Source organism: Convolutriloba macropyga, chromosome 11 (assembly GCF_964194025.1).
Source record: "Convolutriloba macropyga chromosome 11, txConMacr16.3, whole genome shotgun sequence".
Lineage (NCBI taxonomy): Eukaryota > Metazoa > Xenacoelomorpha > Acoela > Convolutidae > Convolutriloba > Convolutriloba macropyga.
The window spans coordinates 45,223,356-45,250,410 of NC_134478.1; the positions used below are offsets into that span (position 1 = coordinate 45,223,356).

General features: G+C 36.5%; 1 protein-coding gene across 5 annotated transcripts in view; it reads right to left on the reverse strand.

Moving 5' to 3' along the window:
* The window catches only part of LOC142349664 (ryanodine receptor 2-like), a 227,570-nt gene that overhangs the window by 173,994 nt on the left and 26,521 nt on the right, over positions 1-27,055 (reverse strand). For all 5 annotated transcript variants that reach the window (XM_075401386.1, XM_075401387.1, XM_075401385.1 and 2 more), the window contains exons 15-30: positions 26,607-26,775; positions 23,759-23,949; positions 22,768-22,942; positions 22,085-22,367; positions 21,342-21,709; positions 20,891-20,995; positions 20,053-20,331; positions 19,675-19,837; positions 18,996-19,236; positions 18,021-18,270; positions 16,585-17,620; positions 11,597-11,703; positions 10,956-11,169; positions 10,540-10,675; positions 9,990-10,138; positions 6,898-7,196 (exon numbers count right to left, since the gene is read on the reverse strand). In XM_075401386.1, the coding sequence (XP_075257501.1) occupies positions 6,898-7,196; positions 9,990-10,138; positions 10,540-10,675; positions 10,956-11,169; positions 11,597-11,703; positions 16,585-17,620; positions 18,021-18,270; positions 18,996-19,236; positions 19,675-19,837; positions 20,053-20,331; positions 20,891-20,995; positions 21,342-21,709; positions 22,085-22,367; positions 22,768-22,942; positions 23,759-23,949; positions 26,607-26,775 (4,165 nt within the window). The remainder of the gene's footprint in view (positions 1-6,897; positions 7,197-9,989; positions 10,139-10,539; positions 10,676-10,955; positions 11,170-11,596; positions 11,704-16,584; positions 17,621-18,020; positions 18,271-18,995; positions 19,237-19,674; positions 19,838-20,052; positions 20,332-20,890; positions 20,996-21,341; positions 21,710-22,084; positions 22,368-22,767; positions 22,943-23,758; positions 23,950-26,606; positions 26,776-27,055) is intronic.

The window sequence follows — 27,055 nt, forward strand, 5'->3', positions numbered from 1 at the left end:
GTTTTTTGATTAAATTTTTCACAAATCAGACACCAGTGGGTTCTGAGCCCCTGTACACGAACGTGTACAATTCTTTTGAGTTTTGCGCATGTCTTATGACTGTCGCCTTGAACCGCAAGGGAATTTCGATTGAGCGCGTTGGTTCAAATCCCACTCTTGTCAGACCTTTAGATAATTTTAGAAATAGCTCAATCGGTTTCCATTCTACATCATCACCAACTCAAACGAGGCCGGCTGAGTTGTTGAGGAATCGTAATGAAAACCAATCGAACTGTTTCGAAGTTGTCTAAAAACCTGACAAGCCAGTGGAATTTGAACCAACGCACACCATCACGATTCCCTTGTGGCCAGAAGCAGCAGACTTTAGAGTTGCGCAAATTTCAAAATTAATGCACACTTTGGTGTATGCGGGTACAGATCTCAGTCCAGTAAGATAATTGAACAAATAAACCAAAAAAAAATTAGCTGCGATTCTAATCCTTCGGCAGTTAATGAAGAGGGGTACGATGGCCGAGCCGTCTGAGGCGAAAGAAAAAGGTTTCTCAAAAAAGATAATTTTAATACACGATCTTCAAAATGATAAATCTAGTACACGATTGAGTGCGTGGGCTCAAATCCCACTCCTATTACTTTTTTGAACAATTTCACATAAATTTTAATTGGTTGCCATTCTAACTGGTCAGCGGCTGAAACTAAGCGGTCTGAGTCTGCAGACTTAAAAGATGCGCAAATTTCATAAACCCTGTACACGAGCGTGTATGCGGGTTCAGATCCAACTTCTGTGTGATTTTTGAACTGCTTAACACACGATCAATTGGCTTCCAATCTAACCCTTCAACAGTTTATAGTGCAAAACACTTTAGCCGAGTTCGGCGACGTTCAGAAATATTGTACCTTTAAAAGTTTACTGTACAATGTAGGGGGAAAAACCACTCCTGTTAGATTTTGAACAATTTTACTGAAAAACTGATTGCCGCTATTAAAGAAAGGACGGCTAAGCGGTCGAAATCACCAGACTCAAAAATTTCTCGTCAGATGAGAAAAAAGCTCAAGTTTGAGATTTTTTGAGCACAATTCTATGCGTGGTTTTGAATCCCAACCAGGTTGAACTTTTTGAAAGAAAAATTGTTGCCAATCAACAATAGACGGCCATGCAGTTGAAGTAGCCACACTCAAGAGTTTCACGACGTTGATTATTCAGGTAAACGATTGTGTGGGTGGGCATCGAACCACAATCCTGTCAGATTTTTGAATAATATTACAGACACCTTCATTGGTCGCTAATCTAATTCGCCAGCAGCTTTTAGTTCAGACAGCCGAGCGGTATGAGGCTATAGACTCAAGAGTTTAAGACGATTGATAATTCTGGTACACAATTGTGTGCGTGGCTTCGAATCCCACTCGTATCAGACTTTTGAACAAGTTTAGAAATATATCGGTTGGTTTCCATAATAGTTCTTCCGTAACTCATAGTGAAGAAAAAGTGGCCTTGCGCTCAAAAGCGCCAGACTTCGGAGTTGCGCAAAGTTCAGTATTACTGTACATGATCATGTATTTGGACGACTCAAATCTCACTCCTGTCGGATATCTCAAGAATTTAAACAAAAAAAACTATTGGTTGCTATTCGAACCCTTCACCAGCCTAAAGTAAAAGCCGAAATGGTCGAGCAGTCTAAATGGCCAGGTGCAAAATACTCTCGAAGATTAAAAACCATGTATACAATTATCTGCGTTCGTTCGAAACCCACACCTGTCAGAATTTTGGACATTTTCACATAAAATTTCAGTGGTTGCCATTCTTTTTCTTCAGCGGTGTCTGTTGCAAGTCAGGATGCCCGAGGGGTCTAAGGTGCAAGGCAATTTTTCAACGTAGATAATTCTGGCACACCATTGTGTGCCTGGGTTCGAAGGCCACTCTTGTCAGACTTTTGGAAATTTTGGTTTATAATTAGATTGGCTTCCGTTCTGATTCTTCGGCAACTGATAATGCAAAGTAAGGCAACCGCCCGAGGGCTCCAGACTTAAGAGTTGCGCAAAGTTCAGAATTCCTGTACAAGCTCATATATGGGGGGCTTTAATCTAACTACCTACAGATTTTCTTACAACTTTACAGAAAAAGCCATGGGTTGCTATTCTAAACCTTCAGTAGCGCAAAGTTAATAGCTGAATGGCAGTGCAGCCTGAAGCGCTGGACACAAAAAACTCTCAAAGATGAAACGTCGGGGTATACGGTTTTTTCCATTGGTTTAAATCCCACCCCTCTCAGTTATCTGGAAATTTTCACATAAAACTTCAACGTTTGCAATACGATTTCCTCAGCAGCATCTAGTGGAAGGCAGGATGGCCGGGTGCTCTAAGGCTCCAGATTAAGAAATTTCTCAAAATTGAGGATTGTGGTGCAGAACTGACCGAACTTCATTGCTGTCCAATCTTTGGACAAGTTCGGATATAATTCGATTGGTTTACATTCTAATTCATCAGCAACTAATAGTGAAGGCAAGATGCCGCACGGTCCACTTAAGAGTTGCAAAAAAAATCTAAAATACTGTACACAATTGTGTACTTAGGGTTAGATACCAGCCCTGTCAGATTTTCGAACAACTTAAAGTCTATTAGTTGCAATTTAAATCCATCAGCAGCCCAAATTACGAGACAGTTTGGCCAAGCGCTCTAAGACAACAGAATTACATTTTGCGCTAAGTTTAGGATTCTGGTACACGATCGTATATGTGGGTTCGAATCCCATTCCTGCCACAATTTTCAAAAAAAAATTATCAAGAAAACTATTGGTTGCCAATATAACCCTTCAGCGGCTTATAGTTAAAGGAATGATGACCGAGAAGTCGAAGGCAACAGACTAAGAGTTTCTCAAAGGCGCCAGACTCAAGCGTTTCCCGCCAGATGAGAAGCATTCTCAAATTTGAGAATTTTTGAGAACACTTGAGTTTCAAATCCCAATCAGGTCGAACTTCTGGAAAATTTTAAGAAACAGCTTGATTGGTTTCCACTTTTTTTTCCTTCAGCAACTCATCACGCGAAGCGGATGGGCCAACTGAGATGCCGTTGGAGGCGCCAAACTTAACTGCAACGTTTAGAATCACAAACAACTCTGTTGGTTACCATTCTAACCCTTCAGCATCCTATAGTGAAAGGCAGGATAGCAGAGGGGTTCAAAGCCCTCGACTCAAGAGTTTCTCAAAATTTCTGGTACTCCATTGTCTGCGTTGAATCCAATCCCTCTTCTGTCAAACTTTGAACAATTGTAGAAAACATGGCTGGCTGGTTGCTAGAAAAATCCGCAATAGCTTTGTAGATCTGCAGTCTCTAAAAAACAGTAAAAATAACAGACCAAAAAAGTTCGTCTTTTCATTGAAGGCTGATATGTTATAACTTGATTCAAAACCTGTATAAGTTTTTGCTGCCTCCATTAGCTGCTCTCAAATAAACTTCATTTAGAGTGACACACACCTATTGACCTTACCTCTTTGAATTAAAATAACTAAAAGTCAATTTCAAAGTGAGGAAGTCATTTTTGAGAGTGAGGTAAGTCAAGCGTGACCAAACATTTAATCACGCAAATGAACAAAAAAACTCGCTCCATTGGGAGCGAAAAATGACGACACGCACGCATTTCAGTTGAAATTGCATGAGCGAATGAACAAAAAGCAGATTTGAAGTGGTTGTGACGTCATATGGTCGTAACAAAAATTGCGACGACGAAGCAAAAAAGCATAACAGGACAATTCCTGACGTACAAAACAAAAAAAATTTTTTGACTAAACAAAAAACTAGACCTAGAACGGACTATGAGTGAATTGGAAAAACCATTTCTAGAAAAAATAGATGAAAAAAAACAGAAAATCAATGTAAAAATGCCGTATGTGAACATAAAACCATTCGCGAGGAATTTAAATTTGATTCAAACAAACAAAACTATGTCTAGTGTGAACTATGAATGGATTGGGAAAACCATTTAGAAAAAAATATGATCCAAAAAATGGAAAAAACAGTATACAATCAAATAGAAATTGCCGCATGTGAACAAAATACCACTACCGAGAAAGCGAACGTTTGTTCAAACATCGTATTCTCACTCTTCTTTAAAAGTAGAGCGAAAAACGTTCACCCCGCAAAACCACTCGCCTTTTCGCTCCACTTCCTGTTTCGGCGTCACCAAAATCACTACTCCAATTTGAATTCGAAAATCAAAATGTGTGAACAGATCTTTAAAAAGACAGCGCCCAAATACAATTCAAATTAGTTGAATTGAAAAAAACTAAGAAAAACTTAATGATAGCCACAGCTATCGCTGTGCGGCTATTAATAACTCGGTTAATTTCCATTTAAATTTTTCAGCAACTCATAGTGCAAAGCAAAAAGCAGCGCGGTCACAGGCGCCAGAGTTGCGCAAAGTTCATTAATACTTTACAGAATAGTGTATGAAAAGATTTACTGTACAGAATAGACAAAACCGCAAAAGCTTTGCAGATCTGTAGTCTCTCAGAAAACATTAAAAAATACTGACCAAAAAATTAAGTCTTTTCATTGAAGACTGTATGTTATATTTTCATTAAAAACTGTATACGTTTTTGCTGCCTCTATTAGCTGCTCTCAAATAAACTTCATTTTGAGTGATACACACCATTTGACCCTATCCCTTTGAATTTAGGTAAATAAAAGTCAATTTCAAAGTGAGGAAGTCATTTTTGAAAGTGAGGTAAGTCAAGCGCGACCAAACATTTAATCACGCGAATGAACAAAAAACTCGCTTCATTAAGAGCGAAAAATGACGTCACGCACGCATTTCAGTTGAAAATGCATAAACGAATGAACAAAAAAGCAGATTTGAAGTGGTTGTGACGTCATATGGTCGTAACAAAAATTGCGACGAAATAAAAAAGCATAGCAGGACAATTCCTGACGTATAATTCAAAGAATTTTTAATGACTAAACAAAAAAACTAGACCTAGAACGGACTACGAGTGAGTTGAGAAAACCATTCCAAAAAAATCAGATGAAAAAATAAAAAAACAGAAAATCAATGTGAAAATGCCGTATGTCAGCAAAAAACCATTTGCGAGGAATTGAAATTTAATTCAAACAAAAAACTATGTCTAGTGTGAACTATGAATGGATTGGCAAAACCATTTAGAAAAAAATCCGATCCAAAAAAATCAAAAAAACAGTATACAATCAAAGTGAAATTGCCGCATGTGAACAAAAAACCACTACCGAGAAAGCTAACTTTTGTTCAAACACCGTATTCTCACTCTTCTTTAAAAGTAGAGCGGAAAAAGTTCACCCCGCAAAACCACTCGCTTTTTCGCTCCACTTCCTGTTTCGGCGTGACCAAAATCACTACTCCAATTTGACTTCAAAAATCAAAATGTTTGAACAGATCTTTAAAAAAGACAGCGCCCAAATACATTTCAAATTATTTGAATTGTAAAAAACAAGAGAAACTCAGTAATAGGCCCAGCTATCGCTGTACGGCTATTAATTACTCGGTTGATTTCCTTTCAAATTTTTCAGCAACTCATATTGCAAAGCAAAAAAGCAGCGCAGTCAAAGGCGCCAGAGTTGCGCAAAGTTCATTATTACTTTACAGAATAGTGTATGAATCGATTTACTGTACAGAATAGAAAAAACCGCAATAGCTTTGTAGATCTGTAGTCTCTAAAAAAACAGTAAAAAACACAGACCAAAAAAGTAGTCTTTTCATTGGAGGCTGATCTGTTATATTTTGATTAAAAATCTGTATGATTTTATAGTTATTGCTGCCCCTATTAGCTGATCTCAAATAACCTTCATTTAGAGTGACACACACCAATTTGGCCTTATCTCTTTGAATTTAAGTAAACAAAAGTCAATTTCAAAGTGAGGAAGTCATTTTTGAGAGTGAGGTAAGTCAAGCGCGACCAAACAATTAATCACGCGAATGAACAAAAAAACTCGCTCCATTAAGAGCGAAAAATGACGTCACGCACGCACTTCAGTTGAAATTGCATGAACGAATGAACAAAAAAGCAGATTTGAAGTGATTGCGACGTCTTATGGTCGTAACAAAAATTGCGACGAAATAAAAAAGCATAGCAGGACAATTCCTGACGTACAATTCAAAGAATTTTTAATGACTAAAAAAAAACTAGACCGAGAACGGACTATGAGTGATTTGAGAAAACCATTCTAAAAAAATCAGATGAAAAAAAATAAAAAACAGAAAATCAATGTGAAAATGCCGTGTGTGAACAAAAAACCATTCGCGAGGAATTGAAATTTAATTCAAACAAAAAACTATGTCTAGTGTGAACTATGAATGGATTGGCAAAACCATTTAGAAAATTCGATCCAAAAAATCGAAAAAACAGTATAAAATCAAAGTGAAATTGCCGCATGTGAACAAAAAACCACTACCGAGAAAGCTAACTTTTGTTCAAACACCGTATTCTCACTCTTCTTTAAAATTAGAGCAAAAAACGTTCAACCCGCAAAACCACTCGCCTTTTCGCTCCACTTCCTGTTTCGGCGTGACCAAAATCACTACTCCAATTTGACTTCAAAAATCAAAATGTGTGAACAGATCTTAAAAAAAAGACAGCGCCCAAATATAATTCAAATTATTTGAATTGTAAAAAAACTAAGAGAAACGCAATGATAGCCCCAGCTATCGCTGTGCGGCTATTAATAACTCGGTTGATTTCCATTCAAATTTTTCAGCAACTTATAGTGCAAGGCAAAATAGCCGCGCGTTCAAAGGCGCCAGTGTTGCGCAAAGTTCAGAATTACTTTACAGAATAGTGTATGAATAGAATTACTGTACAGAATAGAATTACTGTACAGAATAGAATTACTGTACAGAATAGAATTACTGTACAGAATAGAATTACTGTACAGAACCTTCCAATCCAGAAGCCGCGGAATTCCTTCTTTCAGTAGACCTGCCTGTCAAACCAGGAACACCAGACCCAGGCCCATCTCGCTTTCCATCGTCACCTCCACCACCGCCCCTTTCGGACCTCGGGGACCTGTCGTTGACAGCGGAGGGGGAGGAAGCGGAATTGATGCCACCTGAGGAGGTGGAACTGGTGATGGAACTGCTCATGATGTTGACCATCACTGTCATCACACTCTCGTGTGCATTCAGTTTGCGGATGAGTTCTGGGTGTTGGTAGAAGACTGTGTTGAACGTCATCTCACTAAAAATTAAACAAAAAGTTATACCCCCAGCTTAGTGTTCATATAACGTATACCCACCCCAACCCTACCCTACCATAATCACCTTCCCACCGTATTAAACATACCATAATGGGGGTTATAACTTTCTGGGGAGGTTATGTTTTCATTTTTAAGTGACACCAGATTTATCGCATGAAAAACGTAAACATTCGTAATAGGCCGATTTATTGCTGTTTTCAGAACTTGATTTTCCAAAACTAGTTTTTCAAAACTATCGCAACGAAATCACTTTTGTGATTCTCATATGTTTATTCAACAAAGCAAAAATTGAAACTTTCAGTTAGCTGCAAATGTCTACCTTTGAAAACGACACTCTGATTGCCGGTTTTTTAAAAGAATACGGATTTAAAATTGACTATAAATTTTGCTTAAGGAATAAAGTAAACTGCGGTGTGATTCAAAAGATAGACTGTAATCTGGGGCCATGCGGCTAAAATTTGGCGGTCCTTACAAGTAGGAAAACTATTCTCCAAAAAATGTTTTTAATGACTCCCGCATCCAATCTAAAAACGAAATTTTAGCCTGGCTAGTGAAAACTGCAAAAGATCTTTTGGCATTGAAAAATCGATTGTGTGGTGTAGTATTGATAGTTGGATCATTGCCGCCGCAATTATCGATACCACGGAATTATATTTAATATTTATTTATCCGTCAACTATGTGAACATATTTGACTAGATCTTAACTGGCGGGGAAATTAAAAGTGAGAGCTGCGCTGCCTAATACATCCGAGGGTGACGTCCTAACAAATAGACGCACCAAAATGTAGAAACTTCAACGAATGTGATTGGTTGAGAAATTTAAAACACTGTACTGTTAAGTGTTCAATTAGCCTAAATTGGACACAGCCTAATGCTAGATTATAATTTTTACCGCATCTGGCCATGCCTCAGCGGCCCGCGGGATTTGATATGAATCTATCACAACCAAACGTGAGACCAGTTTTCCCCCCAAAAAAAGTATAATTTTGCTTTTTCGGCTGATCGCAATTTCTGAGCAATTTTACGTTAACGCGCATATCCTAATTTAAAACATGGAGAATTTGTTGAGCAATCAACCAATCAGAAAACAACATTCCCATTTTCTCGATTGCAATTGACCAGCAAAAAAATTTCTATATTTCCACATCTGAGCAAATGAAAGACTACACTATTCATAGGCCATATTGCTCTGTATAAGTTTATACCCTTTTGACCAAGCTATGGGGGTGAATTTGATTCAATGCCGCTTTTAGTATGCGACCTAAATAAACAGGGCGACTTGTAAGAGAGCCGAAGTGAAAAGAGCCGATTGAAAGAGAGCCGAAAAATTATTTAAACCATTAGTCGATTAATTTTGCAGCCAATTAGATTGCCTTCTGGAATGAGACAGCCAAATTCTCAGCCAATCATAACGGAGTATTTGAGAAATCAAATGTTAATATTTTCTAGTAAAAGAAACAAAGCGAAGTAATAAATAATTATCTTCAAATTATAGCGGGCCATGGCCATGCCTTAGCGGCTTATGGGACTTGATATGAAACTATCACAATCGAAAATAAGACCAATTAACCCACTTAAGTACTTTTCTTGGTAATCAACTAAAAATTTAAGGTAATTAAAGGCAACTTTTTGCTTTCGGCTCTTTTTAAATAAAGTGAGGTTTCGGCGCTTTCTAACGTCGGTTCTTTATAACGTCGGCTCTTTTGCACGTATTCATAAGCGGTACCGAAAATTTCCGGAACGCTCTTCAAAGTAAAACCTCTGAGGCAAATAGACGACTAAATACAAATACTAGTCGGCTGCACGAAAGTCGTAGAAATTGGTTCAAAGCTAGTCATAAGTCTCGTGACTAACATTCGTTTTGACTCAGCTTTGACTCAAGAGGTTGCTGCCTGAAGGAAATCAGAAGAGTCACAAACAAGCACACTAAGAACAAATCTCATTCTACCAAAATGTTTTGCTCTAAATAGCAATATCTTCTCTCCTCCGCAGAGCGGGAACTTCTCAATTATCAGCAATTGAAGTCTACAATTTCTTTTCAAACGCAAAACATTAATCTTCATTCACAAATAAGATTGTTAACACTAAGACATAGACCCCCGCCTTATTTTAATAAGAGAATGCACCCTTCAATTGTGGTCTATCTTCCTTCAACTTTTCCAATTAACTCTTTCATCTGTAACTATTTCTTTTAAAAGATTTAATTATTTGATATAGTACTTGACAAAATTACAGTGAGCCAGATTGAGATTTAAAATCAATGGAAACTTCTGCCGCGTATCAATAACTTTTTTATTCATGTCGTAATGATGATGATAGCTAACATCTGAAATACTGCAAGGAGGAAATTTTGATTTGCACGATAAAGATGTTTCCAAATTGAGGACTTCGTTTTTTTCATAATTTGAACTTATTTTTCAAATAGAGATTTTTCAGAGACAGTTATTAAACATAACTAAAAAATAAACACAAAATCCGTTGGCAAAGATAAAAACCCAAAAACAGACAATAAAAAAATATGTACTTAAACTAGTGTAACTTTGGTTTGCCTCCCAAAAAAACGCTCATTTTTGGAGAAAAAGAAGTGCACATAATTCACGGCCTTCAACACTCTTTATTTATTGTAATTTGAACTAATTTAGCCTCGTGTCACTTGTTTCCACACGCGCTTAGAGCTCTAATTTTAAAACGAGGATCGTGAAAAAACCCGACAAAATCGAGTTTAACCCTGAAAAGCCCTAAAAGCTTTACGTTAAAATGGAAATATGCGTACCTGATGGCGTCAATCATGGTTTTCTCTTCATCTGGTCCCATCGATACATTCAGCAGCTGTCTGAGAGTACAGAGTGACGTCAGCAGTTTCTTCACATTCAGTTCACACTCTCCGCCAACTACATACGTCTTATCAAGCCCACGCATCAGCTATGCAGCATCATTAATATAAAGAGCAAATTTCGAATCCGAAAGTGTAAATGAGTCTGATGGCTATAAATTCTAGAGTTCGCCGTCTAAGAAATTGTCATGTAAATTTTTAACAAATGAGTTATTTGGTGCGAAAGAACGCGGAAGGTTCACACCCAAAATTAAAAGTTCTGCAAAATTATTCTGTATTTTGAAAAAAAAGGTTTCTCATGATCGTTTTATAATTTTAGTTGCTTTTTACTGCGCAAAATGGTTCCGCTTCAATTGCCATTTCACAAGCAATACTAGTTTCCGGATTGCAGTTAATATTCCTTTAAAGAGCTACTATTGTATCATTATTTGTTTAGAAGTATCCGGTTTTGTTCACCTGGATTATTCCGTATACCGTGAGTAATACTAACATGGTTTATTTCATCGTACTGTCTGAAGAGGAGTAGGAACAGACTCTGTATGAAGGAGGCGTCCTGCATGTCACTGTTTTTTGCCCACTCAACTAGAATGGACACTACTGTATCTCGGAATGCAGTACCTTTGCACCTGTATCAACACACCCTCACACATCATTTATGGCACCAAACACAACAAAATATGTATTGCTATCTAGTGAATTATAATTACTCTAAGGTAAGCTTCACGGTCATGTGAAAATTGCTAACTTGCTATTTAAGAACTCGTAATCAAAATAAATTTTCGCCGGATACCAGACCCAAAAATGTACTCGATTATAATTAAAGGTGCAAGGTGTTACCTAATCCGTCAAAACGGCTGCGGGGGTTCAGTAAAATGTCAAAGATTTATGAACTGAACATCGACTAACCCCATGAGTATTTCGACCTCTTCCTCGTCCGCATTTCTCCTCCAGAACAGTAGCCAGTTCATCAATCTGCTTGCTCTAGACTCCTTGGCATCTTCCACTTCCGCCATGAACACTGAGTCATCGTTCTCCTTCTGTTTTCCTCCAGGGGTCGACTCTTCTGGTTGTTCTTTCACACTGCTGGTTGTGTTCACACCGATCTGCTCCAGAAGACTGCCTAGAACAATTTTTTCAGCCCAAATGACGAATAGTTTTCCTAAATATAATCTTCTGGGGAAAATTTCGATTTCCTACAATTTTGAGAGTTCATAATTTACAGAAAAGAGCAAATGTGGATAAGAATTTGGAACTCCCGGACTGAACGGCAAGTCTTAGTCAGTACTGATTCAGTGGAATTGCAGGTCTTGGATCAGTACTGTATCAGAGCTCTGATCATGTCGCCTTTTAGACTTGGGAGGTCTTAAATCAAGTATTAAGTTTTGGCAAGTCTTTAATCAAGTCTTGGCCAAGACTTGACAAGTCTTGCGTAAACCCTGAATTCACAGGAGCGAGTAAAATTTATTTCTCCAACATAGCCAATTGATTTTTTTCCGAATCAGTAGCGCTAGATTATCGATAGTTGCTGTTTTGGGGACCGAACTCACTGTGGAACTTGTGCAGGAGGTCCTGCAAGTCTTTCCTGCATGGGCTGAAGGGCTTCTCAATAGTTCTGTAACTCAGCATAGACTTCATTTGCTCCAACGGCTTGCACCTGAAAGTTACACAGATAATACAACAAGTCACGCCAAATGTCATAACAAAAAATTGTGATGATTATAACAGAACAAGAAATATGTTGCACCTTGACAACAGATACAATGTCATCTACTTCTTCAATCGAACCCGATAATTGCAAACAGGCACAAATTAGATGACATGGACGAATTTTGTGGCGTATTTTCTTGCTGTCAGAAAAATGAGAATTTATCTAAGCACTGACTTCTTCAAATTTTAAAATTAGTTTCCCTCATTTTACTAATAAAAACATGATAATATTAAAATGTACAATCCAGTCAATGGAAAAATAACTTATGCAAAATGACGGCGCGTGTGTGCACAAAAACGTATAAAAAACGTATAAATGAAATTTAAGTACAAAAAAATTGGCCTGAGAAACAATTGGAATCACAGTAAACAGTGAAAAAATGATCAACGATCGTCACCTTGTTTAATGTTATTATGTTTGATAGTTTTCATAGCATGCGATGCGATGTACGGATTAATTTAGGAATTCTGGAAAATATGAAGGAAATTAAAAAAGTCTATTCATTTTCAGTTCATTTTGTTGATAACCATGCGACCCAATCGAGAGGTTCTTATTAGCCTCATTATAATCTTTACAATCGAATGTATTTGTTTTATACAAGAAAAAAGATTGAGCATTTTCAATGCTTAAAATAATTTGGAACTTCTATCTAGTGCAGAGACAAATCTTTGTTTGAAAAAATTTCCAGATTTTAGAGATAACTTTTTATCACGCGAGGCAAATTAATTTTTTCTGCTGTTGACCAGTCCATAACGCATGATTTTTATGACGTCAGCAGCATGTACTTCCGTTTTAACTGTTTCTAAACTCGCTTTTTTTTGTTTTCTTTCGTGTGATTTAGTCACTGAGATTATATAATAACAAGACCAAAGAGTTTTTGAAGGAGCCTTCATTGATTTTTATATTGATTGAGGTAAACATTTCATGTTCTTCTCGATTTCGAAACCCTTTGTCTTAGAAAAATTAAATAAATTTTGAATTCTGTTTATTTTTTCTGTTTATATTAGCTTGGTTAATGACAGTTTTAATTTGCTGTTTAGTAGAACTAAGTGAATCTTTTTTTATTTTTCACTTGAAAATTTTAACATTAACCCTGATTTTTTTCTTAAAGACAGTGGACTTTTGGTTTCTGTTTTTTTTTGTTTTTTCGGTCGCTTTATTTTCTACAGCAACGATTTCAATCAGAATTCTAATGCAGTCATAATGGCTTGGTCGCTTCAATTGTCAGCTAAAATAACTGACTAAGACATCATTTACTTTTTAAAAATTCTCGTAAGTTTTCATTCTTGCTTCAGTTGTTGGCATCCATTTGCCTTACCATTTTTCACTTGCTTACTAACTGCAATTTAAAAAAAACAATATTTTAAAGTTTTCAAACAATGTCTACTATGAAATGATTCCTGATTTTAAATGACGGTAACGTGTTTTAATATATGATTACGTGTGCTTAAAATCTGTCGCCATTAATTAGCTAACTTCCGTTGTTTTGTTAACATTTTTCGTAAATTTTGGATAAATTTTGATAATTTTTTTGCTGAAAAATGATAAAATTGAAAATGATACACTATTTGGTTTTACTCTCCAAGAGAGAAGAGAGTTGGTGAATTGTTTGAATTAACTGTTTTGGCAAAATTTTCAGCTAAGTTTTGGAAAACTCAGACTTTTGTTTTTTTTTCACAAAAATTGCATCAAATATGCCCATTTGGCCCGCTTTGTCCAGTTTAACTGGTGGCGCACACACAAAACCTGCTGGCAAAATCTTCTTTTGCTCAGATACGGGGTAATTGTACCTTACAAAGTTTTCTGGAACTAACATTTTTGCTGCGTTCCGCTAATTTAAACCGACTTGTTTGGAAAGGCATAGTTTATTTTTTGACATATTAATCTTCGTTTTGATATATTTTTTGATTAATTATATCTTCGTTTGCGAAAAAAAAACTATTAGACAATGGTTTAGAACAATTGCGTTCTTTAACAGCCGGGCAGAGATAACAACGCCAGTTTTGGTCACATCGTTGAATTTTGCATTGAAAAAGTATCCGGGTTGTATTTTAGGTCTGTCTTTTTGAAATGTTTTTTTTTCAAAATTTTTAATACAAGTTATATGAAAGTCTTCATGCATTTTTTATTCAACGAACCCTAAGTAGAAAAATCACATTTTTTTTTCATTTGAATTATAATATAGTCTTCATTGCAGTTTTATTTCAAAAAATAATAGATTTGTGGCGTTCATAGTAAGTTCCTCTATGTTCCAATAAGGTCCAATGAAACAGACTTGTGTTTTGTGAGCTTATGGTTTTTATTAATCCGACAAATTGTTTTCTCAAACTTTTAATGAGTTCTTGAGATTGACCTACGTTTATTATATTTTTGTAGACTTATGAATGAGCCTAACTAATCAGTTGTTTACTTTGGCATATAGTGCGCTATTAAAGAAACTATCTAATGCTTTCAGTTGATAGATAAAACCATTTTTGGTAACAAAACTCGATAAGTATCAAAAATTCATCATTTATTTCTGATATGATGAGTTTTTGGTCAAACAGCTATTTCAAACAGCTATCAACTTTTGTTAAACTTTTGTTTTCAAGGAGGAGCAGCAAGAGCAAGAGCAGTATTGGTTTAGTTGTGGAATATTAAATTTCAGAAATTATTTCGATTGTAATGAGGCGTTGCAATCATTCTTTCTGGAACACTTTCAAGAACATTGTTTTGTTCTTTCTATATTCACTGGAGACCAAAATAATTTCAAATAAAACATCAGTTACTTACAGTTTAACTTTTTCATCCAAATGGAGGACAACGAACATACATAACATTTTCAACAAAGAGCAAATGGTTTTCTTGGCTTCAATTCCCATTGTACAAAATTTTTTGTGAAATTTTCTATTCACGGTTAACGTGTAGTCTTTCATCGTAAAAACACTAATGACACGTGCAATTGGCTTCCTAGTCAGTTGCAAATTGAAAAATTTATCGATTTTTAGCTGAAAGTTTGCGGTTAGAATGTCCTACGCTTTTAAAAAAAGATTTTCAAAAAAATAATGGTTTTTCAGTTTTGCAAATTTCAATCTTATTTCTTCAATCTCTTAGCGCAGTTTCATTAGAAAAAGAGTTCCCATTCATTTTGAATTGAAGTATAAATTAGTCTTCATTGTTGTTTTATATAAATAATGGTTTTTTTTGAAGTTCATACTATTAGTTTTCTTAGTTTTTTATTTTGTTTTTTGACATTTTCCGATTTTGAGGTTCTCTTTTGCTGTTTTGTCCGATCATCAAGTTAGTGGAGTGTTAGTGTGAAATGGCATATCATATTAATGGCGTTGAAATAAGGCGCAATGGTTTCAATTCAATATCTTTAGTGAACAGATTTTTTTCTTATAGACTTCGACAACGCTTCCTCGCAAGATTGGAATGACTTTTTGATTTTTAACAGTATTTGTTCTTTTTGTAGTCACCAATGAGTGGCTGGCATAAATGAAGCCGATGAGTGATTTCAGTAGATAGCTAGTTGATTTAATCATTTTGAATATAATTGTTTTCAAAAAGTATAAACGTATTTTCTAACTTTGCCCTTTTTGTATTCTGTCTACTTGTTAATTATTTTCTAATAAAGACAGGTTCCGTATCTTTTCTGGTGAAATGAAAGTCATCTGGTTTAGTTTAATTAGTTACTGGACGCTATTTTTACATTTTCATTGAGTTTCTCCAAAAAATGGATAGACATTGAGTTATGGTCGTAAGTAATGCTTGTCGTTCTTTTGTATGATTTTGTTGTTTTTCTTGTCTTTTACGCTCCCTAATGGCAGTTATCATCGGCCCACAAAAGAATTATTGTTTCAATTGTATAGTTGTTGGAGCTTAGAGCTAAAGCAAAGTTTTAAATTGATAAACCAATTAATTTCGATTAATAGTTGATTTTTGAAAGTTTTACATCTCTTCCTCATCTGGTGCACAATTAACCCGAAACCGTGGCTAAGCGGGGTCGGGGCATTATGTGCAAGTACAAACTACCGAGCCTCTTTTTCGTCCTTACTATTGTTTTTCTCTCCTACGTTACATATTCACTAGATTTACACTAGAAAAAAGGATATGACACCATTTATTGGGCTCTGCGTGTTGGGAGTTAAACTAACGCAAAAAGTTTTGAAAAAACAGTTCAGTTTTTGATGTAATTGTTTTCTCTAAGACAAACCTTAAAAATGAAAGTGATTTTAAAATTAATTCTTTTAGGTTGAACGTAATGAACAATCGAAAAATCAAGCAATTACAGATACCTTCACTTTGGAACTAACCTTAACATGGAAAACTTTTCACAATTTTCAAATGTTCACTATGTTTCAGCTTACCTGAGAAGAGCTGCGGAAATTGCTTTATGTTGGTAGAAATTCTTTTTACCAACTTCATGGTATGGATGAGATACTTCATATAATCATTGAATTTTTAACTGCGAGTAGTTTTCGTTCGCTTTTATTGCAGATTCTGAATCAAGTAATTTTTAGATCATTAATTGGCATTCTGTACAAATTTTAATATACTAAACTTAAAAACATAAAGATCATTTTTCCAGATATTTTTTTAAAGAAGCTGTTTCAGAGCGTGAAAGGTCTCACAAGGAAAACTCTTCCTTTGAGAAACCGAAAATTGGGAAATTCCTTGAGAAACAAATATTTAAGAAGTCTCTTCAAAAACCAACTCCTTTGCTCAACAGCTTTTCAAAGATAACATATTTGTTTTCTCTTAGCAAATGATACCGATTCAGTCTATCACTATGTTCCTACTCCCCATCCCCTCAATTAATTTCCGAGGTTTGCGAAACACACGTACCTAAATTCCTTTGTCTTCATAGCCAAGACAGAGGTCGTAATATCATCTTCAGTATTGGTCGTAATATCTATATATCGTCGCCTCTGATCAAACTGTCCCTCACCCACAAAATTATTAGCAAACATAACCAGCTGGCCAATGATCTGTCTTAGTTCACTATTCTTCAAATACGTCATCAATTTGATCAACTCGTGCTTGGCCATTTCGTCCAACTCGAGGTAGATCAAACCAGCCGACATCAAAGCTGTCGTCAATGAGTTCACTCGGCTTTTCCTTCTCGACAAATTGGGGGTTCCTGTATCTTTTTTGTTCAACAAATGTGGGTCCAATATTGCGACTAATTTCTGCATCTCAGAAACCGAAAGTAGTCCGTTTAGAAGCAAACAGTTCGTCAATTTCAAACAGGGTACCAAAAAGTAGCTGTGACTTCCACCTGGGGGGTCTTGTTGTTGGAAGCATTTTTCACCCGCAGGGGGCAACGATTGCTCCATAGCCTTCAGGACCACGTGTTTCAATTCGTCCGAGTTGATTTTGGGCGGTCCAAGTTTGGCATAGTTGAAGTTTTTCGGCGCGTCCGACATCGGCAAAACCGATTCAATGTCGGGTTGTATCAAGTTCGGGAAGGAAATATTTGACAAATCAACTTCAATTTCCTTCGTTTCTAAGTCAGGCAAACTTGACATTTGATCATTGTCCAAAGTGAAGATGAATTCATCAGATGTCGAAAGCAAAGCGTCGGTTCTGTACTGAAAATGCATCGCAATTAGAAGATTGAACACTTCTAATCTCAGAAGGCCAGGCAGGCGATTGCACTGAATTAAGAACAAAAACTGCTTTTCGTCGATTATTTCCGTCAGAATATGGGCAGCTCTGTGATTTCCCAGTTTGCACATTGAGGAATAGAGTTCCAGTGTTTTGCAATGGTACATGAGCCAGTCCTCGCGTTCGCTTAATTCCAAAATGTCAAAAGATCTGCCGGTTGTGCGGTCCAGAAGCGAGCAGAACTTGTAGGGTATGTCTGTCAGAACTCGCCAGCCTGAAAATTAGATAGAGGTACTTTAAATGAAAACTAGAAACCCATTGTTAAAACTTCAGGGCAATTTTGAATCACATTTTTTCATCAAAAATCATTTTTTAACAAACTCATGTTGTTTTTATTTTGACTGGCGAACTCTAAAAGTTAAAATGCTTAACAACACGTCAATTTTTACGAGAGAACTTCAGAAAAATCGAAACTGCACAAGACAATAAACTCACGTCATCTAGCTAATCTTAAAAACGGTTGTAGCAAAACGCAAAACTCCAGCTGAGTTCTCGCCTTGCTATTTGTCACTAACTACAGCTTAGGCCATGATTGCTACATTGGTTGGCTATGTGGAGTTTAAGGCTAGCGGATAAGCATGACTGCAGTTCTTTCTTTGACTACTTCAACAGACCTTTATCAGCGGCGTTAATGAACGCAGCTTCGAAAGAGTGTTCAGGTAGAGCCAGCCACGAGGCAGAGTCATTGACCTGAACTGACAGACTGGGTGGGCACTCCGGGTAGAAATTGGTCAGCAGATCTGGACCCATCCAGGCACAGGAGAGTGGCAACGCACTCAAAGACCGGGTGAACTCAAATTGTAACGTGTCTTTACAAGTGGGCTTCACGTACACGCACGGGAACAGAGTTTGACCCGACTCGATCTGGGAACGAACAAAAATTAGTTAAAAGACATTTTATTCAATAAAGGAGTTTTCAATGTGGAGAAAGATGATGCAACAAAAAGAAGCTATAAAAATCAAATATCGCGGTTTAAACTCCAAAATTGAACGCCTCTAATGCTAATCTTGATAATATGAAGATGAAAAAAGAAGTAGCCGAAAGCATGGAAGCTAAGAACATCTTATCTGAGATGATTCTTTGAAGAGATTTTTGATACAGGTGAATAAACTGTTTTCAGAAGACATTACTTACGTGAACAATCTAAATGAAAAGTACAAAAAAAATTAAGTGCAACGCTGCGGTCAACAAATTTGTTTAGTTCTGAAACCCTAAATTACTAAGATCCAGTTAATAAAGACATAGAGTTTGACTGTTTACGAAATCCTTGTAAGCGAGAATCATTTTGCTGTTCTGAAGAGTTTCGAGTTTGTTAATTTGACATTTAGCATTCACATTATAAATATTTATTGCCCAAAAAACCACATAATTTTGATAACTTTTTTGATATATTATCTATTTTGATTCCGTTAAATTTGTTTTAAATGTTTAAAAGTGTTTTGATGTCAAGCCAAACCTTTTCAGACGCTTGATGTTCTTTGAGACTGATATATGGTTCAAACTTTTGGAAAACAACAACATGCATAACCACAAAAAAACGGAACAATCGACTCAATTGTGGCAGTATGAAAATCATTCGTAGTTATACCTGAAATCTAGTTGAACAACTCTGTCTGTTCACACAGAAGGTAACCATTCCAGTTCTTACATCCAGCAGAACATCAATTTGCAACCCAGTTAGGGCATTGTTCAGGGCCCCTGCGCCACCCCCGGCTGACCCTGGGCCTCCCAAACCTCCGCTCTGGTTTCCACTACTTCCGGTAGGAGAAGGGAAAGCTTCCGCACACAAGTTGGTGACGCTGGCCATGTAGAGATTGCGACGTTGGTACCTTTTCAAATTAAACGGAATTAGTGGGAAGAAATTTTAAATGTTACATACAACCGAAGTTCGATTTTTCGTCACGTGTCAAATTACGCGTCAAATTACCAGCATCGGTGGTAACATTAGTTTTCGCTGTAGCTTAAGAGGCTAAATCTGGATTTGATCTCATACATGACACACCTCACCAAGAGATGCAAAATCTTCATACTCTTGTCAGGACTTGGAATACATTAGGAACACCATAATAGTAAATGTCAAGTTCGCATAATATCATGACCTCATTTTTAACAGGAACTTGGACACGACTTTATCAAGATATTTCTCTTTAGGCTTTCAAAACGAAGGATAAATGTCAAATATACGAGTCCGGATTTTACAAGGAAAATAAAAAACAGTTTCAGAGCACCAAAATCTTCTAGGAAAAACTTGATTTTGGACGGCTTACACTTTAGCTCCACCGTTATTGTCGAACACCTTGATGTAACAGTTGCGAGCAGTCGACTCCATAAGGTCACGACCCGAGTTCCGATCAGCTTGGGAAAAGTCTGCGCTGTTTGGGGAGGGTGTGCCCGGGATGCCCTGGCCGGAGAAGCCAGATGATGCCCACCCTAAACACGTAAAACTGTCACTTCTTTGACAGGATATCTGCAGGTTTGAATTCTTAATAAACTAAGAAATAAATAATCAGAAATCCTAATTCTGAAGGTGTTCAAATTTTGCCATTGCAATTGTATTTTTCTGCTGCCACAATTTCGTAGAAATTTTCCGAAACGCCTGAATGTCTTTATACTAAAAAATATCACTATGTTTATTCTTAACTCACCAATCAGCATCGAGGAAGTGTCCTGACCCTGGTAGACTCTGACACTGAACTGGTAACAGGACCCATTCTGGTCGAAGTTGAACAGCTCCTCAAACTTCTTCTGATTCTTCTGGAGTACAGACACACCAGGTGTGAACAAATGGGGTAGACCGACAACCGAGGGTTTGTAGGGCCGGGTCTCGGAGTTGATGCCTCGGAGGGAGGTCTTCATGATCTTCTTAAGAGATTCGTCGGCAAATCCGATCACGAATGAAGGTTCCTCTTCGGAGTCTTCATCGTCTGAAAAAGCAACAACTAGTTACAAGATATCATAAATGAAATCCCACGGTTATGCTCGCTCATCAGACAGCCTAAAATAAATCGTGCAAGAAAAACTGCAAGAGAAACATGACCGTTGCAATTGGTTGCTCGAGTTTACAAGATTCCCTTCTCTACCAGCGACTTAAAGAAAACCGTAATTTGCCACTTTTTAACCAATGAAGGCAAGGTAAACCGTGAAATTCTAGCTTCAGTACAGTAAGTATGATTTTGATAACAATAATTCTCAAGACACGATCACTCTCTTAGTTTAACTATTAATAGGCTGCAAAAAGGGATCCTCTCAAAACTATTTTTTCAGTTCAATAACCCTTTCCAGCTATATAACTTGTGTAGTAAGTCCCATAAAGTTGCAACGCTATCGAACCATCGAACCTTTCAAAGGTCAAAGTTCACATTTAAAACATTCAGATATCTAAATTAATTATGTTCATTTGCATGTCGTGAGTTTTTCGAATGTTCGCTTGCGTTGTAACTTTATGGGATTTACTTTATTTCACATATTCAGCGTGCTAATTACCTGAATGGGGTGGTTCGATCACGGGTTGTTCTCTCTGTTTAGTCTGCAGTAGCTTCAAGTTAGCGGCTGTTGTCATTTTCGAATTGCCTTTCGAACTGCTCGGCTCTGAAAACACGAAAACATGACAAAGTCTATATTCATACGATTACCTGCAGTTCACGAGGTTTGATGTCGAGGGCTGAAAAACACGAGATTTTGGCGATATTTTGGATGTTTAATTTTTTACCAAGCCTAACTTTACGCGAGGCAGCATTGAGCTAATCTATCAAGACCAAACATAAAAAGACGAATACGCTCAATTGTAGCTCACTAGGGTGGTTAATATATTTACAGTGTCCATCCCCGCGTGAGGGGCACGTAATATAATTTTATATAATGGGAACTTAATCAACCCTCACCAAACCTACAACAGTTGACGTCACAAAACGTATTTTTTCTGAAGATAACTTACGAAACAGAGCAAGCAATGAGGTTGGATCCTGTTTCTTCCGGATCTTGCTGTACTCGATCGGAGGTCTGTTCAGATCCGGATCCTCCTCCGATTCCTCCATTATTGTGTTTTCAGCCACTGGACCTGAAAACTGGCCCCCAGTACCTCCCCCACTGTAACCCCAATTTGTATTTTTACTTGCACTGATTGCAGCATTCGAGATTTCCAGTTCAGTCAAGAATCCCGGACGTGTTGGCATGTTGCCGGTCACGTGGACGGGTAAATTGAGTCTTAAAAAGTGTCCTCTGGCTTTGCTGAAGCTCTTTTCGGACAAAAGTCCTTCCCAGGTCATTTTGATAGCTGGGAAAATGCTGCCGTCGTTGCTTGTGCTGAAGATAAACGAGAATATATTTTTGGATGAACAGGAAAGGTGAAAGATTCCCTTTCAGCCAGTTGAAAATGACTGTCTACAAGTGGCCACTTTAAACTTTATGATGGTATTTATAAACTGTAATTGCTATTCCCATCATTTATTAGGCTACCCAAACTATCATTAATGTAAAAACTCATCATTTGTTCACACTGTCTTTTGAAAACAGAATCATTGTTCACGGGGAAAGAAACAGGTCCAAAGATTCATTCAAACACATGTTAGGAAGTATTCCACTGCAGCGAGATTTTCAGTTATCCTAAATCTGTTTACAAGATCTTCTTAAGTTGAAGCATCATTGCTGTAAGAAGAGCGCGAACACAAAACATCAAACCTGGTAGTTTTAGTCGCCTTGAAGCTCGCCTTCCCGCTGACCCCTCCAACCCCACTACCACTCCCAGAAGCGCTTCCTCCAGATGACTCATCCGATTCCACATTCCTGAAGTGGGGTGTCCTCAAACTGACCCAGAGAGGCAGGGGGTGTTTGTGTTCGAAGCAGAGTGGCATGAATCCCTGATGGTATGCATTTGCAAAATAGAATCGAAGACTGTTCGGGTCATTTCCAAAGTTCACCTTGGCTCGCTCGCCTCGGGCCAGGCAAAACACGGGCACAATTCCTGCAATTCACGAAAAAAAACCGCGAAAATGAAAATGAGCTACAGAACTGTATTAAAAAACAAAATTAACTAAAAAATAAAGTAGGGTACATATGTGGTGAATGCAAAAAAGGGATTAAAATCATGACTATAACAAAATATACCCAGAATATAAAATTTACTGCATAAAACTATCATTTTGAAACAAAGGATTAGTTGTAACTTCTAATTGAGGCTTATTTTTTTCTGGGTGTTTACGTCAAGAAGCAAAACAAAATGTCGCAAAAACTAGAGGACACTAATCATAAGTTTTGGCTAAGGAAGCAAAATTTCGATTTAGGCCACTTGACTTCAACTACAGTACAGTTGAATGCGTTTTCTATATGCAGCTTTGCGTATATTTAGTGTTCACGTATCCTACCGCCTGCTATGTCAAAGTGGTCGAATGCACTCTCCCTCCCAGTCACATCCATCATCATCTGTCCATTGAGAGAGAACCCGATTGACCTCTGCTCAATGTCTATGAAGCACCCCACTATGTCCCCCTTCGACCACACCTTCCCAAATTTTTCCCCCATCTCGTTCTGCTTCTCACCCTAAACAAACAATAAATAGTAACAATACAAATTATTATTCATTATGTGACAATGTTATTTCGAATGTTCTTCCGATATATCTTTTACTTGCTCAGTCAAATTGTCGCTCATATCGACCAAAGAATTTTGATCGGGCATCAGAAGTGTAAACCTCAAGTACCAATTATCACATTTTTTTCTTCTATATGCTTTGCCGAAATTCTTTCTATAGATTAAAATTTGATTCTTCAAAATGGTCATCTAAACTGGGCATTATGCCTTTAGGAAGTGAAATTATGCTCATTATGCAAAATAATAAGTGTTAATGATTGCAGTCAACAACTTGTTATATTAAAATCCACGTAATTCGGATATGCAACTATGACCAGGCAAATTTTTCTCAAACAACTCGTCTAACTGCTCATTGCACCGGGTCGAGGTGTCACCACCATTCAACGCAAAATTATGTAAGATAAGCGGTGAATTCGGTGAAATTACATAAATCAGGCGGTGAATGCGGTGAAAAAACCTTAATCGCCTGGTAGTGATGAAATTACATAAATTATGTACGAAATTTGCGGTGAAAAACTAACTTTTCACCGCTTATCTTACATATTTTTCCGATTTTTTCTCGACCCGGGGCTGCAATAAATTTTCAAAAGCCGGCTGTTGTTTTTTTGTTTATCTACAGAACAATTAGTTTGCCTACAAAAAACGTGGATTCGAAAGGATTGTTTTGCATACAAACAAATATTCAGCAGCTCATTCTGGATTAATGTAAGTTGACCTCATGCCACTTTGGTTTTCATTACAGAGAACTTTGTTCAAACTACTTGCCTTGTATCCGTTGAACAGAAATGCGGTTGGATCACACGCGGGTAGTTTTGAAGCAGACACCCCCTTGTGAGCCCAGCCCAGCATCATGTAGCCGTGGGTTAGTGGCTCAAACTCATAGTAGAGCTTGCCTTTACTCACACTCCGGCTGTAGTCTGCTCGGTACACTCGGTATTCTGGCACTATCGGGGGTTCTATAGTGCAACAATAAAATATTTTTGATCGGATAAATTTCACTTTATAACAATGGGTTTAAATATAGTCAAAATGGATTGAAATAGTTAAATTGAAAAAAATTATTTTCTCATAAAGGAGGTATATTTTCTCATAAAGGAGGTATACTCATAATTTAAGTATATCTTGAACTATCTATATGTACAAATTACCTTTCAGATATTTTCCAATGGAGTAAATTTTGAAGTGGTTAAATAGTTAAATATATATATATATATATATATATATATATATATATATATATAAATTTATATATATATATATATATATATATATATATATATATATGCACTATCGGAGATTCTAGAGCAACAATAAAGTATTTTTTTTGTTCCGACCCCTCTTGAGGGGGGAGGTAAAAAATACTCAAATGGGTTTTTTTTGTTCAGTCAATTTTGGCCGATCGATTTATTCATCGTAGAGAGTTGAGACTGGTATCATTAGAAAACTTGTCCAGCGTAAAATATGGAATTAAAAAGATAAAGAATGAAAAAGGGAGTTATCGAGGTTTAAACTTTTGAGAAATAAGAGTGAATTCCAATTAGTTTATTCACATTTTCCGGAATTTTTTACTAAAATTTTGCTAATTTTGCTAAAAATTGTTAATTTTTTTGAAAAAATTGTTGTTGATTTTATTTTTAAAGACAAAAAATATTGTCGGCTAATTTTGTTAAAAATTCTGGTTAATTATTCCAAAATGCAGCCTTTTTCATCAAAAACAGCACGAAACATGTTTCATTAGTCCCCTTTGGCTAAATTGCAGGAAGTACACACCCAAACACCACTAACACAATCTTTGTAGTTTCAAAAGCGGGTTATTTTTACTTCAACTTGCGTTGCGAGTGCTCCGTAATTAAAGTTTGCCGTTTTTTGCTTACTTTACTCGTTGATTATCAAAAGCGCAGCAATTATTTTTGATTTGTTAACTAACAAAATATCTGTAGGTATATATTCGAAAAATTAGTTTATTAGTTGAATGCTTATGGTTATTTTGACTTTTAAAAATGTTTGATTTTTAAATAAATAATGACTCTTTCAAATGTGCCTCCTTTTTTCTCCTAATTTGGATCACTTGTAGCTTAGTGTCAGCAATGAACGAATGCTTCTTATTCGTTATTAATTCGTTATAACTTTACTGGCTTCGAAAACAAGAAAATCATTTTAGAAAATTTGTCATATTTTAAGTTCTTTTTGTAGACGGAAGATATATTCTGAATAATTGCAGCTCATAAGGGCTTCCTGTGGAAGAACAAAAGAACGTATTCAAATATTTCATTTTGTAATTAATGGATTTCTTGTCTTTGGAGTTTTGTTTTCGAAAAAAAAACAATTATTACTTAATTTTGGAGTTCTTTTGTCTACTTGTTACCTGGTTTCATTAATGAGAGGTCACATAATGCATTATTGATGTTCGAATAATGTGCAAACGAACTTTTTTTTGAGAGCCAAAGTCTGGCTTTATGGCTTCGAAAGCGTTTTCTGGCTAAATTTAACTGATTTTTTGTTTGTTGTCTATTTGTCGTTCATTTTGCAACCGCATAAATACTGAATACCGACAGTTCTTATTTCTCATCTTTAGAAACACTGATAATTGTAAACCTATGGGATTTTTTAGTTGATTTCTAAAGGTTTTCATTACTTTGAATTTAATTGTTTAAAAAAAATCATCGAATTTTTTAAATATACTCTTTTTTGTCTTTTCTTCATTGTCTAATTGTTACCAAGCCTTATTGTGGATTAATCCCATATCTTTTCTGGTGAAATACAAGTAATTTTGTTCAGTTTCAGTTTTATCTGACGCTATTTTGACTTTGTTATTAAGTTTTGTTTTTTAAAACGGACATAAATGTAATTAATGTTTGTTTTTTTTTTGTTTAATTTTGCTGTTCGTCTTGACTCGCTTTCTTAATGGTGGCATATTTCATCAATCTAATGCATCATTTTTTTTACTCCACTGAGTTATTTGCTTTGGAGGCTATCTTTTCGTTTATATACCAATTTTCTTTGAAAAATTATTTTGAAAAATACTTGAATTTTTGGGTTTTTCTATCTGTTCCTCATTTGGTAGACAATTTTGCCAAAATTGTGGATAAGCGGGGTCGGAACCTTATCTGCGGTTGCACATTACCGAGCCTCCTTGTTTCATTTAGTGTTTAAATACAATTTTTCCCCTTAAATAGAAAATGAGTGAAAACTTTCTGATTTGATGTTTGGGCTAATTGTAATAGACCTTTCTCATGATTTTGTTATTTTCCCCCTTTTTTTGTTTTTTTTTGTGCAGCAATGTTATTTTTTAACTCTTTTTACAATTTTTTTATCAGCAATAAGGGCAATCGCTAGTTTCCTAGGGTTTTATTGTGGCTTAGACTGCTTTCGTCAGCGGCCTTCTTTGGAGCAAATAGAAATTCATGCCGTACTTTCTTGTTATTGTATTTGAAGATATAGCGGTTTGAAACTTTGATCTCTACTTTCGTATGCAATATTTCTTGTTGACGAAATAGAAATTCGCTGACCCAAGCCCTTTTTAATTGAATTTGTCAAAATGATTGTTAAAATGTCTGATTAAATTAGTCTGCACTCACGGCTACCCGTACATGAACAGAATAAAAGTTCTAACTTCTGCTGAGCATGTTTTCAGAAACGTCCACAATTGGAGCCTCGATTCTGTATCCGAGAACAACAATCAGTTTGATTGCCTCCACTGCCGAGTTTCGAACCCCCTTCCTTGCAACTGGGTCCAAATTCTTGTACTCTGTCAGAAGCGGAGTCCGTTTCATGCTCGCACTCTGAAGAATGAAAAAAAATTGAACTGCAACACTGGTTTATTATATTTATTCGGAGGATAAAAGTAAATTTCAAGCGTAGCTTATAATGACAAGGATTCTAAGAAACGAAACTAGATAGATATGGATAGCACCATATAAATCTCGAGTTTCTTGACAAAGTCTTGGTACCAAACCTATATTCACGATATGCATCCAGATATCCTGGAAAATGAGATCACATCTCGAATTTTTGGCATCAAGAAACGTATCAAGACCTCATCAAGATGTTCTAAGTTGCATT